The following is a 13657-nucleotide window of genomic DNA, read 5'->3' on the forward strand; positions in this document are numbered from 1 at the left end:
AGAGTACTTTGAAGTGGGCTGATTTGATTAACTCCTGATTATCTTCCATGCCTTGCCAAATTTGGTAAAAAATAAAATAAAGCAAAGATGTTTACTTTGCTTAACTTGAACATACGTCCAAAAATGTTATATTTAGAAACTCCATGACCCTGTGTTAAACACTCAGTGTGATCTTTATTGTCCTCTGGTGGGAGCATAAAGATCTGAATTTAACTAAAAAAGTACAACAATATTAATATTAGCTTTAAACACATGTTAAGGGGCATCTATCACAGTACATAGAAATAGAATAATGAAGCACCAACCATCAAGCTTTTACAATTGAATTCTTATAATTTTATTATAATACACCAAAAACATGGACTGCAATAACACAATCTGATTTTAGTGGGAGTTATTCGGACAATGACAAAGCTTATTGAATATGCACTTGGGGTATCTGACACCTATTTTACATGTATGGCAGCCAATATTTGGGTTTGACTGACAAAAGCTAGCCTTGATGTGAAGGGAGGCCAATTTGTGTGCTTGCATGAAGTCTGGTGGTAGGGAACAGGCCTGAGATAAAAAGCACTTGCAAATAATTTGCTTTAACCTGTGTGGTATGTTTGCCACAAAGACAATGTAATCTGCAACAATATAGGAAGTATTTTAACAAGTTAATCAACTTTGTTGCCGCTGATCCATCCATGAAAGGTAAAACTAAACATTGTTTGGATTTACTATTTGATCCAGGTACAGCTCAGGGTGAAAGGGGTTATTATTGTTATCTGAGGTTTAGATTCTACTTTTTGGCAGTCTGGAGACGCTCGCTCACATTCTCCCAGTTGATGATATTCCAGATAGCCTTAACATAGTCTGGACGCACATTTTTGTACTGAAGGTAGTAGGCATGCTCCCATACATCGATTCCAAGAAGGGGAATGAGACCTGAAGGTCGGAGACATGAAACAATTACCCTTGTGGCTCTGTTTCATAAGTGCCATGTGTATCAAGAAAAAATATAGACATAGAGACATACTGTGGAAACAAAGTCTTATCTGTACTTTAAAGCTGTTTTCCCACTGACCTGTAGATCCCTGCAGGGGATCCTGGTTAGCACAAGCAGCGATCCGAAGTCTTCCACTCTCCTTTTCGAAGCCCAGCCAGCCCCAGCCCGAGCCCTGCACTGCCACTGTCGCAGCAGACATCCTCTCCTTCATCTTCTGGAAGGAGCCAAAGTCCCGCTTAATGGCCTCCATCAGATCTCCTACAACAAGTGACACAGACAGGTACTATTTTAGGGAAATACTAGACATTAAAACCAAGAAACAAAAGGCATTATCTTTAAATTTAAGGTATTTACTTTTTTATATATTGTACATTCTCTGTAAGTAAGCTACCATGTCTGGCTCATACAAACTGAAAATCTCTTCTCCTAATCCTTTCACGTTAAAAAAAAATTATTTTTATTTTTTTAAATGTATTTTTAGGCAAGGCATTTAAAACTTTATTCTCAAGGATGTCCACTTATAATCAGTTAAGGCGCCATCTTTGACCACTAGAGGGCAGAGTGACTAAAGAAAACAACCTTAATGTAACAAGGATGCCAGCTTTTCAGGCATGGACTACACAAACACTGTTTCTGCCGACCTGATGAATTTAAGTCTACTATTAACTTCCTTCAATGTTTCACAAAGCACTCATTTACTTCACTCTGCTGTTTTGTGTTTACAAGATCAGCTTGTCTCATCTTGTTCACTGGTAATGGCTGACTATGTTTTATATCATATGTAGCTGGAGAGGGTGGTGAGACATAAAAAGTCTTTGTGAGGTTCAGTAATAACCTGAAAACAAGTTACAAGCTGCACGAGCTGCAGAGTTGGCTGTTCACTCACAGCGGGTCCAACACTACTAGCAATCGTTTCAAATTACATCACGTGTTGCTTAATATGTTCACTACAAAACATAGGAGTGTAGGAAAGACAAGCTGTTTAAAGTTTTGGAATGTGTTTCTGCCTCACCCTGTGGCTCGCCTCCACCATTTGGAGAGAGGTTTGTCCAGAAGATCGTGTGGTTAATGTGGCCTCCTCCATTAAACTTCAGAGCAGGCTGGAGGGCAACCTGGGTCGTCACATCTCCTAACATACAAGCCAAATACATGCAGGTGAATATTAAGACATCAGATCTGTCAAAAACAAAGTTACTGTTGATGTGTGAGATATAAGTTTAGAATATGGTGATAAATGTTCAGAAACACACAAATGTTTTCCTGACAAATGTTTAAAAAAATGTATCCCGAGTCAACATTTAGATTACAATTTGATGTAGTTAATTATTTTAATACAAATGAATCCATCTTTGCATCCCCATACACAGAAGCAATTCACTGATTGGTTCATGCAAGTTTTGTACCCTTCGCTAGTGCCTCCTGATATTTCTCCTCTGTGATGTTAAGGTTGTTGACATAAGTGGCATGGTGCTTGCTGTGGTGCAGCTGCATTATTTCTGCATTGATGTGGGGCTCCAGGGCACCATAGTCGTAGGTCAGGTCAGGGAGCGTGTGCTTCTGCCTGGATGCAGCTACCTGGTTTACAGTTTGGCTGAGGCTGGCTGCGCATCTGAAACGAAGAAAGAAGTTTCCAAATGTATGGAGAGATAAAATTAACTTAGCTTCAAGTGATGCATATGTGATTAAATTGCCCTAGATAGCCTGGCACGGGTAACTTAGGCCCACGAGTTTAAGTTTCAACACGTTGATAAACCTTGAGCAATTGGATTGAAGTGACCTAATTTCTAGTGTTGATTGTGGATTAACATAACGTTACAGAAGTTAGGGGGGTTAGATTTTATATGAACTGGTGGCACCGAGTTAGCTAGGTATGAACAAGTGTACTCTAATATAACAGCAGTAAGTTAACAATTCACAAAGAGGGCCACGAATGCAGGACTGTGCGATAATTCAACTAAATCCCCCATTTGATGCGCCACAAGATACCCTTACTGAGCTGCTAAACTAAGTTAGCATCCTGGCTAGCTTACTGTCTCAAGTTCATGAGCAATCGCCACTAGCTAGAGTCGGCCGTCCTAACCCTGTGCACTTTAAGCAGGAAAATGGCACTAAATGGTACATTGTTATCAATTTTACCTGCGTATCTGACCAACTCTGCAAAGCATGTTCACGACAGTGCTCATAAGGTAGACAGGACAGAGCCGACACACTGGTAACTGCCCTTCAAATGTGCAATTTCAACTTGACAGCGAAGGCGACCGTACCATTCATGGTCACGTGGGGGTGTGACGAGAGTGCACAGAAATTAAATAAACCTTGACTGCAACTATTGAACTCAATACTCCTTTCAGAAATATTCATAGATAAGATATAATGACGTGTGATGGAAAGGTAATATATTGAAATATATTTTAACATTTTACAATATGATTTTAGCCCTCCCTCTCCAATGACATTTTCACGACAACTCACCCTTCAGGCTGGTTTTCCGTGGCCTTCATAAAGGTGCAAAGGAGCGCAGGTGAGGTGTTATTGCATATTTTGTTACAAAACTAATGTCCACAGTCATAAATTATTTTATTTTTATTTCCGTTATTAAATATGGGATTATTGGTAAATTAACAATATATGGTATAATGTAATATAGTCATATTTCTTGTAAAATGATTTTACATAAGTGGGCTGCACAATTTAGCATAATTATCAAAACTAACAGCATAGTAAGAATCACGTGAACATCTTCACCACATCGGAGGCAATGTCAAAGATCGTCTATGTTAAGGAAAATGACTCACTCAGGAATAAAACCAACGAGACCTCAGTATTTTTAATAAAACACCAAATTTCATTTTGCAATAGCAGGTGTTAAACTTGGTGGGTACGTATAAATGCATAAATCGTGGAACACCAGAGATTCAGATGCCTGTATTGAGTTATTATATTGTTAATGATGTATAACAGGGCAAAAGCTCTGCTGGGTTCACAGCACAGCAGTACTACAACCACTCACATCATAAACTATTCTAACACAGCAACTAATTATTCACATTATGGATTTATCTGTAGATGATTTAGCTTATTAATCATTTGCCTTACAAAATGTAATCAAACATTGTGGAAAATATTCATCCCATTTTCCCAGTGGCCCTGGTTTCGTCCTTGTTTCATGACAACAACATGATAGGAGCAAATATTTACCATTGTGAAGCTAGAATGACAATGATTAATTAATTGACCCTTAACATTAATAATGATATTTAAATATTTTATTGATTGACTAACTGATTAATCAACTAATGGCTTCAGCTCAAAACTACACAGCTTTCAAATATGCCCATCCATGAAGAGCACCAAGCTGTGTATTGTTGTAGCCTATCCCAAAGGTGAACTTTAATACAATAAAAGCAAAAATGGGGGAATACAGAAATGCCACGTCTTTGTCTTTGACATAAACAACTATTTACTATTACCATTGATGTATGAGGTACACAAATCTTTTACCTTGGTAATGTAAGTAAGTAGCTTTACCACAGTGTAGAAATACTCAAGTAAAAGTCCTGCATTCAAAATGTCACTTAAGTAAACGCATAAAAGTATCAGCATCAAAATATACAGAAAGTACAGAAAGAAAAGTACTCATTATGCAGAATGGCCCATTTTGTAATAATGTATATTATATTATTGGATTAGGCTAATTGATGCATTAAGGTGTGCATCACTTTAATGTTGTAGCTGATAAAAGTGGGTCAATTTTTTACTATAGCCTATATAGTCCCAGATAGCTTGTACATTTCACCAAGGGATCAATAAGTTTTATCTTTATCCATAATAATATCTCATAATTTATTTGTACATTATATTTTGTAATAGCCTATTAGTATGAATATGCAAAGTAAATAAAGTTAGCAAATATATTTTTTAAAGTGCAATTTTCCCCTCTGAATTGTTGGAGTAGCAGAAAATGTACCTCAAATTATATTTAAGTACAGTACTTACCAATGTACTTACCACCAGTGATTATTGTTATTTCAGCGTAAATATTAATTGACGAGGAGCACCCTCCCCCCCATTTCTCAGCCACGTGTTAGGATCCGGAAACCGCGGCGGAGTGAGACGTCCGGTTCTTCTCCCCCGTCTCTGGTCGTACTCTGCAGCAACGCGAGTGCAGCAACACACGGCCACAGCCATTCTGTGCTTCCCACAGTGACGAAGATGATGGTGATTACGGCGAAGCAAGTCAACTACATATAAATTCTCAGCAAATTTCAACGTAGTTGCATTTTTGCGCCTTGTAAAGAATCATTGAAGCCGAGAGGTTCCAGAAACATCGAAGGAAACGGGTCTGGTACGTGTTTTGAAGGCTGGAGGCCTGATATCTGCAACCAAGAGCCCGCTAGTTTCAGGAAAAGAAACGCAAGGGAGGGAGTCATTTCCTTCACCGCCATTTTGTGACAACAAGGAGCCGAAAACAGAGCCAAGATTTGCATGCTGCCAGGCGGAATATAAAGACAAATTTGTGGCTTATCGCTGTAGCGTTAGTTTCAGTCCTTCTATTTATTTTGCTAGCCGATGCTAAATGTTATTAGCACCTGAGCGTGAACCTTAGCTAGCTTATTTCTATTCCTTGCAATCCATCGTTGCTGACTGCCACACCAGCTTACATTAGGCGCGACAGCTCTTATTAACCGGCAATGTTAACTTTTATTTGCTCGGCCAGGTGGTTAACTTAATCGCCGCACACATTTACCTTCGTTTATCAGAAAGCACAGCATTTGCAGCCGTTTAGCAAAGTTTTATACATTTCATATTTTACTGCGTGTGGACGCGTTAATGTTACAGCAAAAAATGATGCAGCCGCTCAGTCAGCACACGACATCAAGAAGTGATTAATGATGATTTCCTTTTATATTTACTTCTAGAGTTCACAATGACCAACGAGGAGCCTCTACCCAAGAAGGTGCGTCTAGTTTTTTTTATCGCGTGTTATGAACCCCTTCATGTCTAAATATGAGCGTTATTGGCTTATTTAACGTTATCTAACGATATGGGTTTTCTTCTCTATAGGTTCGCCTCAGTGAATCTGACATGAAGACCCTGACCAGAGAGGAGTTGTGCACAAGGTAGATATGAGCTCTCCAACCGGAGATTAATTATGTTGTGGGGAAACTTGATCTTTTTAGGTTGAGCTGTGAATGTTGACACATGTTCTGCTCCCCTTTAGGTGGAAACAGCATGAGGCATATGTCCAGGTCCTGGAGGCAAAATATACAGAGCTATGTTGTAAGTTAAATCTCTGTCACTTAAATGCCATTCAATATAACGTGAACATCATTTCTCCCGCCAGCATCTCTGACAGCAGTAGTTGAGACATGTTACAGCTAGCCTATAATTGGCTGTGTGTGAAAGGGATGCTTCTTCTGATGCACTTTCTTTTCTTCCCCTATTCGCCGTCTTAGCCAATGATGTGCCTGGGCTGAAGGAGTCTGAGGAGAAGCTCAAGCAGCAGCAGCAGGAGTCTGCACGCAGGGAGAACATCTTGGTCATGCGACTTGCCACCAAGGAGCAGGAAATGCAAGAGTGCACAGTATGTATCTATTCCGTCTACTTTCTAAAATTGATTTTGACTGCTTCTATCAGAGTTGTAGATGCACCCAACAACTCTGAGTGTAACTGAACTCTTGTGTTCTCTAATCTTAGTTTAAGTACTCTGTGGCAGCAGCTGACCATTACTATAATTATTGGTTAATTGTTGGATTTAAAAAAATAAATTAATTAATGGTGGGTTAAATGGCTACTATTGACAAATGCTTCTCACAAGTTGGCATGTCTTAAACTTGCTCTTTTACTCCAATCAATGGCAAAAAAACCACATAGAAAGTACAGTGTATGTAATATTAATGGCAAAAATCAAGCAACATTTTTGCAAAGTTCTAATAAGCAAATGTTTTAATTTCTTCTTAGAAAGACTTAAAGCAATCATTTATTAAAACTGGAACCCTCAAATTTTCTCTGTATCAACTAATCTATTAATCAACATAATTTCAGCACTACATTGTAGTAATATTCATTCATTATCGTGGTATGTAGGCTAAAGGTTAATGGTGTAGAGGAGGGCATCCTTTGCTTTTATTAGATTGACAGCTCAGTGGATCACCCAGTGGCTTTATGGCAGCACATGCCAGTCTTATAGGGCAGCTGAGGTAAACACAGAACACTCACTGCCGAGTAGAGGTTAGACAGGTTTTCAACTGTGGAGCCCTGTTGTCACTTTCTTTTTAACCCCTGAGCTGTAATGGGCAGGAGGCTGTTTTCAACTGAAATGCGAAAATCCTTAGCTGGCTGTTGTGTTTTGAGCCATAGTGGTTGCACCTTTTGCCTCGCATGGAAAATATATTCAAATGAGTTCTGTTGAAATTAGAGGTCATCGTTATTGTGACAGGTGAGTTTTTGTTTGCTTTTGAACTTGTCTGTCTTTCCTTGAAAGAAAATTCTACTGCTGGGCGTGTCATGTCAAACAATAGCTTTTATGGAATTCAAATGGTCTTTGATGTAATTACAATTATTCTTAATAGCTGTGATTAATCATCTAAACAAGTATTTTTATTGTGGTTATCTGAATTTAAATCTAGATACTGTTCAAAACTGACTAAGCGTACAATTTGAAAAGGCAGCATGCAGAAATTGCTCAACTTTTAGTTATTGCTAATAATTCTTATTATTGCTCCACAATAATTACTAATGTGACTCCATTGAGTGGAGAGTGGACAAGCTACAGGACTGGCAGTCCTGTAGCTTGTCAAAAGCAGTTCATTGGGAGACAACTTTACCAGTCAGTAACACCCGTTTCTTTTAATCTGCAGACCCAGATCCAGTACCTCAAGCAAGTCCAGCAGCCGAGTGCGGCCCAACTGCGGTCATCTATGGTGGACCCAGCCATCAACTTGTTTTTCCTCAAAATGAAGGCTGAACTAGAACAGACTAAAGACAAACTGGAGCAGGCGCAAAATGAACTGAGTGCCTGGAAATTTACACCTGATAGGTAAAGACAATCAAAATAACCCCCCTCCCCCCAAAAAAGTCAAGACTTCCTCATGCCCCCCACCCTCACTCTCACTGCAGGCATGCAGGAACAATGGTGGGGGGGGGCTGACAAATGCTGTACTCACCACGAGACTCAGACTTTACAGAAAGCCAGTCACTGCAAAACAAAACTGTTTTTGTACTCTTGCACTGTGCCAGCTACATATCACATAACCTAAAGTGAAAAGACAGAATGGTCAGGTGACACTTGTGTTTCAGCTTTCTCCCCTCGTATCCCCTCACCGTCCAAGGGCCTGAAGGAGTCCGGACTGTTCCTGAAGAGGTGGTCACTCACTTCCCGACACGGATATGCCCTCCCCGTACCCTCAGCCCAAACCAGACAGTTCACACATTAAATAGGGGGGTCAAGGTGGAGGGTGAGTCAGGCAGGGAGCATCCCTAGCCTAAAAAAGCAATTGAACATTTTACAGACAATTCCCCAGCTTGGTTTATAAAGACTTTAACTGTGGATTACACCACACACATACCCCTTCTAGTCTGCCTGAGAAACATAAAGACTTTTTGGACAGTCTAGATACATTGCAGTAACATGAGGAAAGTTTCTAGGATTTAAAAGTTCAGACTTTGGGGGGGGAAGAGCCACTAGAAATGATAAGACTGTGAGCGGAGCCAGATCCTTGGTCCACAGAGGACTATGTTTCAGGCATGAGGGTCCAGTCGCCTGTGTCTTTGAACATGGGCCCACTCACGGTAGAGTGTATTTACCTGTTTTATTTTGTGACTTTTGTTTTTATTGGCATTTAATTTGATCTTTCTGTTGTTTCTCTCAAACGAACACTTACTGCAGTGTGCGTGTGAACTAAGAAGGATCATTGGCTTTGATTGTTTATACTTTAAAAAAAAAAAACATTTGCACTTTCATAATGAATTAAGCTTTGCTTGATTCTTCAAATGAGTAATGAACCACACTGCTGTAGGTGCATTGAGTGCTGTTTTCAAGTTGTGAATGCAAATGTCTTTAACAAGTCATGTTATGAGTTGATGAGAATGTATTTATTGTATTTGTGTATTTTTGTTATTGACCCTTACAATCTCTCCCTCAGCCATCTGCACTAATAGCTAATTAGATGTCTCTTTATCACCTGTGTGGCACAGATCTTGAGCCACAGAATTTTTTTTAGAATGAAACACGTGGAATCTGTTATGTCTTCCTGTTTTTAAAAAAAGACATTTATACTCCAGTGAGATGTGCGCTGGCAGTGTATTCACAGCCTTTTGAGAGCTAAAAGCGTACGTCTTCCCAGTCCTTTAGATGAACTATTAGATATAACCACTAAACTGCTGAGAAGAAGTGCGGTAAATGCAATTAACTCTATAATCTACAGTGCTTTTATGACAAGTAAGACTTAAGATACATGGTTTTCTGAGCTATTACCGTGTTAATGACTGCTGCTGCTTTTATATGGTACAGTTACTGGGTTTATTTGCCATTACTGTTAAAATGTAATTTTCCTTTGGCCAGATGATTTCCATAGGCATTTATAGACTAAAGAGATGACAGCTAATTATGGTTTCAAATAACGTGTTTGCCTGTCACTTGTTTGCAAATTTGGCACAGTAACTGCTAATGTAAAAATTCAACAGGTGTGCTGGACCGTTGGAGCATTTCTGAAGTTGAGAAGGCAGCACCTTTTAAGCTATTTGATTTTACTGTTGAAGCACTTGCTCCTGTGTATTTAAAGTGATGACTACACAAAACCTGTGCCTGGTTCTGCAGTGCACATTTCCTTGTTTGCTACTCATAGTTAAAGATTGATATTTAAATTGTAGCTTTTCTTGTAGCGTGTCATTCTAATATTACTGTTACATTTTTATTCTGCTTTTTCTTAACACCCAGTGATGTAGCGAGTGTGTGTACGAATTTGGTGGCGGCAGAATTGCTACTGTTATTTTAAAAGTGCAACACGGTGAATTAAGTTAAAAGTGTAAGAATTAGTTCCAAAGAAGTGTGGGGTAGGTAGCCTGTTTTGGGTTTCAGCAGATTTTAGTACATACTCATAATTGAACTTTTAATTTAGTTATAGGAAAAAATGTGAGTTTGAACTTGAATAAGAAAATAATTTATTTGTGCAAAACAGATTTGTGTCAGAGGGATCCTGATAATTTTGTATTGCATTGGAATCTAAGGGATATAATGTTATTTGGCTGGAGAGTCATTAATGGATGGCCAGGTTGAAGAGTTTCTGTTGACCCTTGGCTCATGGATTGGGCAGTTGGAACAGATCAGTGGCATCTCATTACCTGTTGCCTTTGTCTCCTGGTTCACTGTGTGATGTGAGACTTGTTTCCCTTACAGCCAAACGGGGAAGAAACTGATGGCCAAGTGTCGAATGCTGATTCAGGAAAACCAGGAGTTGGGTAGGCAGTTGTCCCAAGGACGCATTGCCCAGCTGGAAGCGGAGTTGGCTCTGCAGAAGAAGTACAGCGAGGAGCTCAAGACCAGTCAAGACGGTGAGAACATGAGCGGCATCCACATCTCACAGCCTGACTATTTTTACTTTACCGTGTGTGAATGCTTTCAAAAATAGACATGTTAATAGAGTCTGTTTATCATTTACCAAAATGCTATGTGAATGGCTGAAGAACTGTCTAAATCAAATCATTATTTAGTGCGACTACCCTTTGCTTGGGTACTCTTGCATATAGATTTTGAAGGAACTCTGCAGGTAGGTTTGCCCAAACATCTTGGAGAACTACCCACAGTCCTTCTGTGGATTTAGGCGCATCCTCAGTTGCTTCTCCCTCTTCGTGTAACCTCAGAGACTCCATGATGTTGAGATCAGGGCTCTGTGGGGACCATACCATCACTTCCAGAACTTACTGTTCCTCTTCTTTAAGCTGAAGATGGTCCTTAATAACTTTCGCTTTATGTTTGGGGTCGTTGTCATGCTGCAGAATAAATTTGGGGCCCATCAGATGCCTCCCTGATGGTATTGCTGGATGAAAAAGTTTCTGCCTGTACTTCTCAGCACTACGGAGCCCATTCATTCTGATCAGATCCCCAACTCCTTTTGCAATAATACAGCCCCAAACTTGCAAGGAACCTCAACCATGCTTCATCATTCTTCGTCATTCTTGAACCGCTCTCTAGCTGCTGCAGCCAGATGTTTCAAATTTTGACCCATCAGTCCAGAGCACTAGCTGACATTTTTCTGCAACCCAGGTTCTGCATTGCTGTGTATAGTTGAGTCATTTGGCCTTGTTTCCATGTTGGAGGCATGACTTTTTGCCATAAGTCTTCCATGAAGGCCACTTCTGACCAGATTTCTCTGGACATCAGGTGGGTGAATCGTGGTTCTACGTGTCTATTTTAGTTCTGAGTTGATGGCACTGCTGGACATCTTCTGAGGGCAGGAAGCATGATGAGTCTTTCATCTGCTGCGGTAAGATTCTTTGGCCAACCACTGTGTATATGGTCATGTAGACGGCCTGTTTCTTTGTGCATCTTGAAAAGAGCTTGGACAGCACATCTGGAAACCCCTGTCTGCCTTGGAATTTCTGCATGGGAGAGACCCTGCTGATGCTGTATAACTACCTTGCATCTTGTTGCTGTGCTCAGTCTTGCCATCGTGAATGACTTGACAACAAACTGTCTTCAGCAACAACTTTACCTTGTTAGCTGAGTTTTGCTGTTTCAGTTAATGATTGTGTTTAACCTACATAATGAATTGGTGATTGTTAGTAGATTGGTATAATTGTTTAATCATACACCGGATGATGTGCTTACAAAATCCCTGACTTTGTGCAAGTGTACCTAGAAGAATTGGTGCTGTTTTAAGGCAAAGGGTGGTCACACCAAATACTGATTTGATTTAGACTTTTCTTCCGTGACTCACTCTGCATTTTGGTAATTGATAAACCAAATCTATTAACATCGATATTTTTGAAAGCATTCTTAGTTTACATGATTTTTTTTCCCACACCTGCTTAAAACTCTTGCACAGTACTGTACATCTTTTAAACATGTTACTGTTGATTTGATTTTTGACTGTTGACTTTTCTGTTCCTGATCTCCGTCTCTCCCAGAGTTGAATGACTTTATCATCCAGCTAGACGAGGAGGTGGAGGGGATGCAGAGCACTATCCTCGTCCTGCAGCAGCAGTTGAAGGAGTCTCGTCAGCAGCTGTCTCAAACCCAAGGGGCATTGGCTGGAGCAGGACCCAGCAGGACTTCACCCACCGCTTCCAGCTCGTCCGCTGTACCGTCCACCCAGCCTGAGCAGGCCAGCGCACCCTCTGAACCAATAGGCAAAGACTACGGGAGGGTCTCCAATGGACCAAGCAATGGCAACTCATCCCAGAGGAGCGAGACCACTACACCCAGCCTGTACCGGGAGGTCAGCAGCACAGAGGAAGACTTTCCCATGTCCCCCATGGTCTCCAGCCCCGGTGACGCTGAAACCAAACTGTCCAACCACTCGGAGGAGGTGTCCGGGAGTCAGACTGCTGCTGGGAGAGTTGGAGGACCTGTGGGTTTCGGGAGCCAGTTGAGTGCAGGGTACGAGAGCGTGGACTCTCCGACGGGAAGCGAGACATCATTGACTCAGCACTCGAATGACACAGACTCCACCGACCCCCATGAGGACAAGGCTGCCCTGGTGACCAAGGGCACCAGGACTGCAGGGTCACGGCACACTCAGAACGGCCTAGACTCCAGTACGAGCGACAGTGCCGTTTTGTAATGTACTTTGACATGTACTGTCTTTTCTTTCTATTTTTTTTTTTATACAATATACAAACAAGGCAACAAATGCATAGTCTGTAACACAGCACTGCTGTCCCAAGACGTTTTGTTTTCACCCTCCTCCCCTTGCCTATCGTGATGCCTCTGTCACATTTGTGTTGCTAAACAGGGATATAACCGGTATGGGTTAATGTTAGAATTGAATTGAGTGGATGTATGATTTAAAACTAGTACGTTTCATTCTGCTGTTTATTTGAGCACGTCTATGCTGTTCTTGTTTGAGCTCTTGACACTGAAATCAGGCATCTGGTGTTGTAACTCATCGTCAAAAGTCAGTAAAATCACTGAATTACAGTAGCTTCGCAAATATTCAAGGTCATTTTTTAGATGTTGGCCTGTGTTTTTTCTTTTTTTTTTTTTTTAATGCAATTTTAATTTTTCATTGACAAAAATTCTGTTCAAAAGATTCTGTTAAATTGTGAGTAGTTTGTATGCGATGTTCATATTATTCTGACTTCAGTCCTTTTCATGTACTGACCAAATACCAATAAAGATTTTTAATACTACCGAGAGAGCCATTTTTACTTGTGTAAACTATTGTCTCACAGCATAAATGGCCATAAAAGGCCTCATCATACCCACTGGGTCAGAAAGACCACTCCTTGAGTTTGTTTTAACAAAATATACTACAAAGAGGGTGAACATGTATAAAAATAAGTTTTGCTTGTGTTATGAGTTACGGTGCACTTAATTTTAAATCTTTTACATAAATCTCATGAACATAATGAAACTATTAAACATTTCAGTAGCATATGGAGAGGTACAAAGGAACAGGAAGTAAGAAAATGCCAAAGTTATAAGTTTTAAAAAGTACATTACCC

The 13657-nt window shown here is 40.3% G+C and overlaps 2 protein-coding genes across 2 annotated transcripts; one reads left to right on the forward strand and one right to left on the reverse strand.

The window, feature by feature from the left end:
- Positions 1-313: 313 nt before the first annotated feature.
- Positions 314-3281, reverse strand: sod2 (superoxide dismutase 2, mitochondrial). Its single transcript, XM_046060192.1, has 5 exons — positions 3128-3281; positions 2395-2600; positions 2004-2120; positions 1070-1249; positions 314-930 (listed from the first exon to the last, which is right to left on the reverse strand). The coding sequence occupies exons 1-5, from the start codon at positions 3172-3174 to the stop codon at positions 785-787; spliced, it is 696 nt and encodes a 231-aa protein (XP_045916148.1). The 5' UTR covers positions 3175-3281; the 3' UTR covers positions 314-784.
- A 1837-nt stretch (positions 3282-5118) lies between these two features.
- LOC123977479 (WT1 associated protein) lies at positions 5119-13342 on the forward strand. Its single transcript, XM_046060191.1, has 8 exons — positions 5119-5336; positions 5911-5948; positions 6056-6111; positions 6213-6271; positions 6448-6575; positions 7852-8030; positions 10389-10543; positions 12119-13342. Exons 2-8 carry the CDS (start codon positions 5919-5921, stop codon positions 12772-12774), a joined length of 1263 nt encoding a protein of 420 aa, XP_045916147.1. The 5' UTR covers positions 5119-5336; positions 5911-5918; the 3' UTR covers positions 12775-13342.
- Positions 13343-13657: the final 315 nt, after the last annotated feature.

The sequence above is a fragment of the Micropterus dolomieu genome, linkage group LG10 (assembly GCF_021292245.1).
Source record: "Micropterus dolomieu isolate WLL.071019.BEF.003 ecotype Adirondacks linkage group LG10, ASM2129224v1, whole genome shotgun sequence".
Taxonomy (NCBI): domain Eukaryota; kingdom Metazoa; phylum Chordata; class Actinopteri; order Centrarchiformes; family Centrarchidae; genus Micropterus; species Micropterus dolomieu.

What these genes read in the sequence shown, in the direction of transcription:
- LOC123977479 (XM_046060191.1), top strand. Translation starts at nt 5,919, where the DNA reads ATGACCAACGAGGAGCCTCTACCCAAGAAG. An exon ending in AGAGAGGAGTTGTGCACAAG is followed by an intron (nt 6,112 to 6,212) that starts GTAGATATGAGC and finishes GCTCCCCTTTAG; the next exon opens with GTGGAAACAGCATGAGGCAT. An exon ending in TGGAAATTTACACCTGATAG is followed by an intron (nt 8,031 to 10,388) that starts GTAAAGACAATC and finishes TTTCCCTTACAG; the next exon opens with CCAAACGGGGAAGAAACTGA.
- sod2 (XM_046060192.1), bottom strand. Translation starts at nt 3,174, where the DNA reads ATGAGCACTGTCGTGAACATGCTTTGCAGAGTTGGTCAGATACGCAG. An exon ending in TCAGGAGGCACTAGCGAAGG is followed by an intron (nt 2,121 to 2,394) that starts GTACAAAACTTG and finishes CTTGTATGTTAG; the next exon opens with GAGATGTGACGACCCAGGTT. An exon ending in TCCCCTGCAGGGATCTACAG is followed by an intron (nt 931 to 1,069) that starts GTCAGTGGGAAA and finishes TCCGACCTTCAG; the next exon opens with GTCTCATTCCCCTTCTTGGA.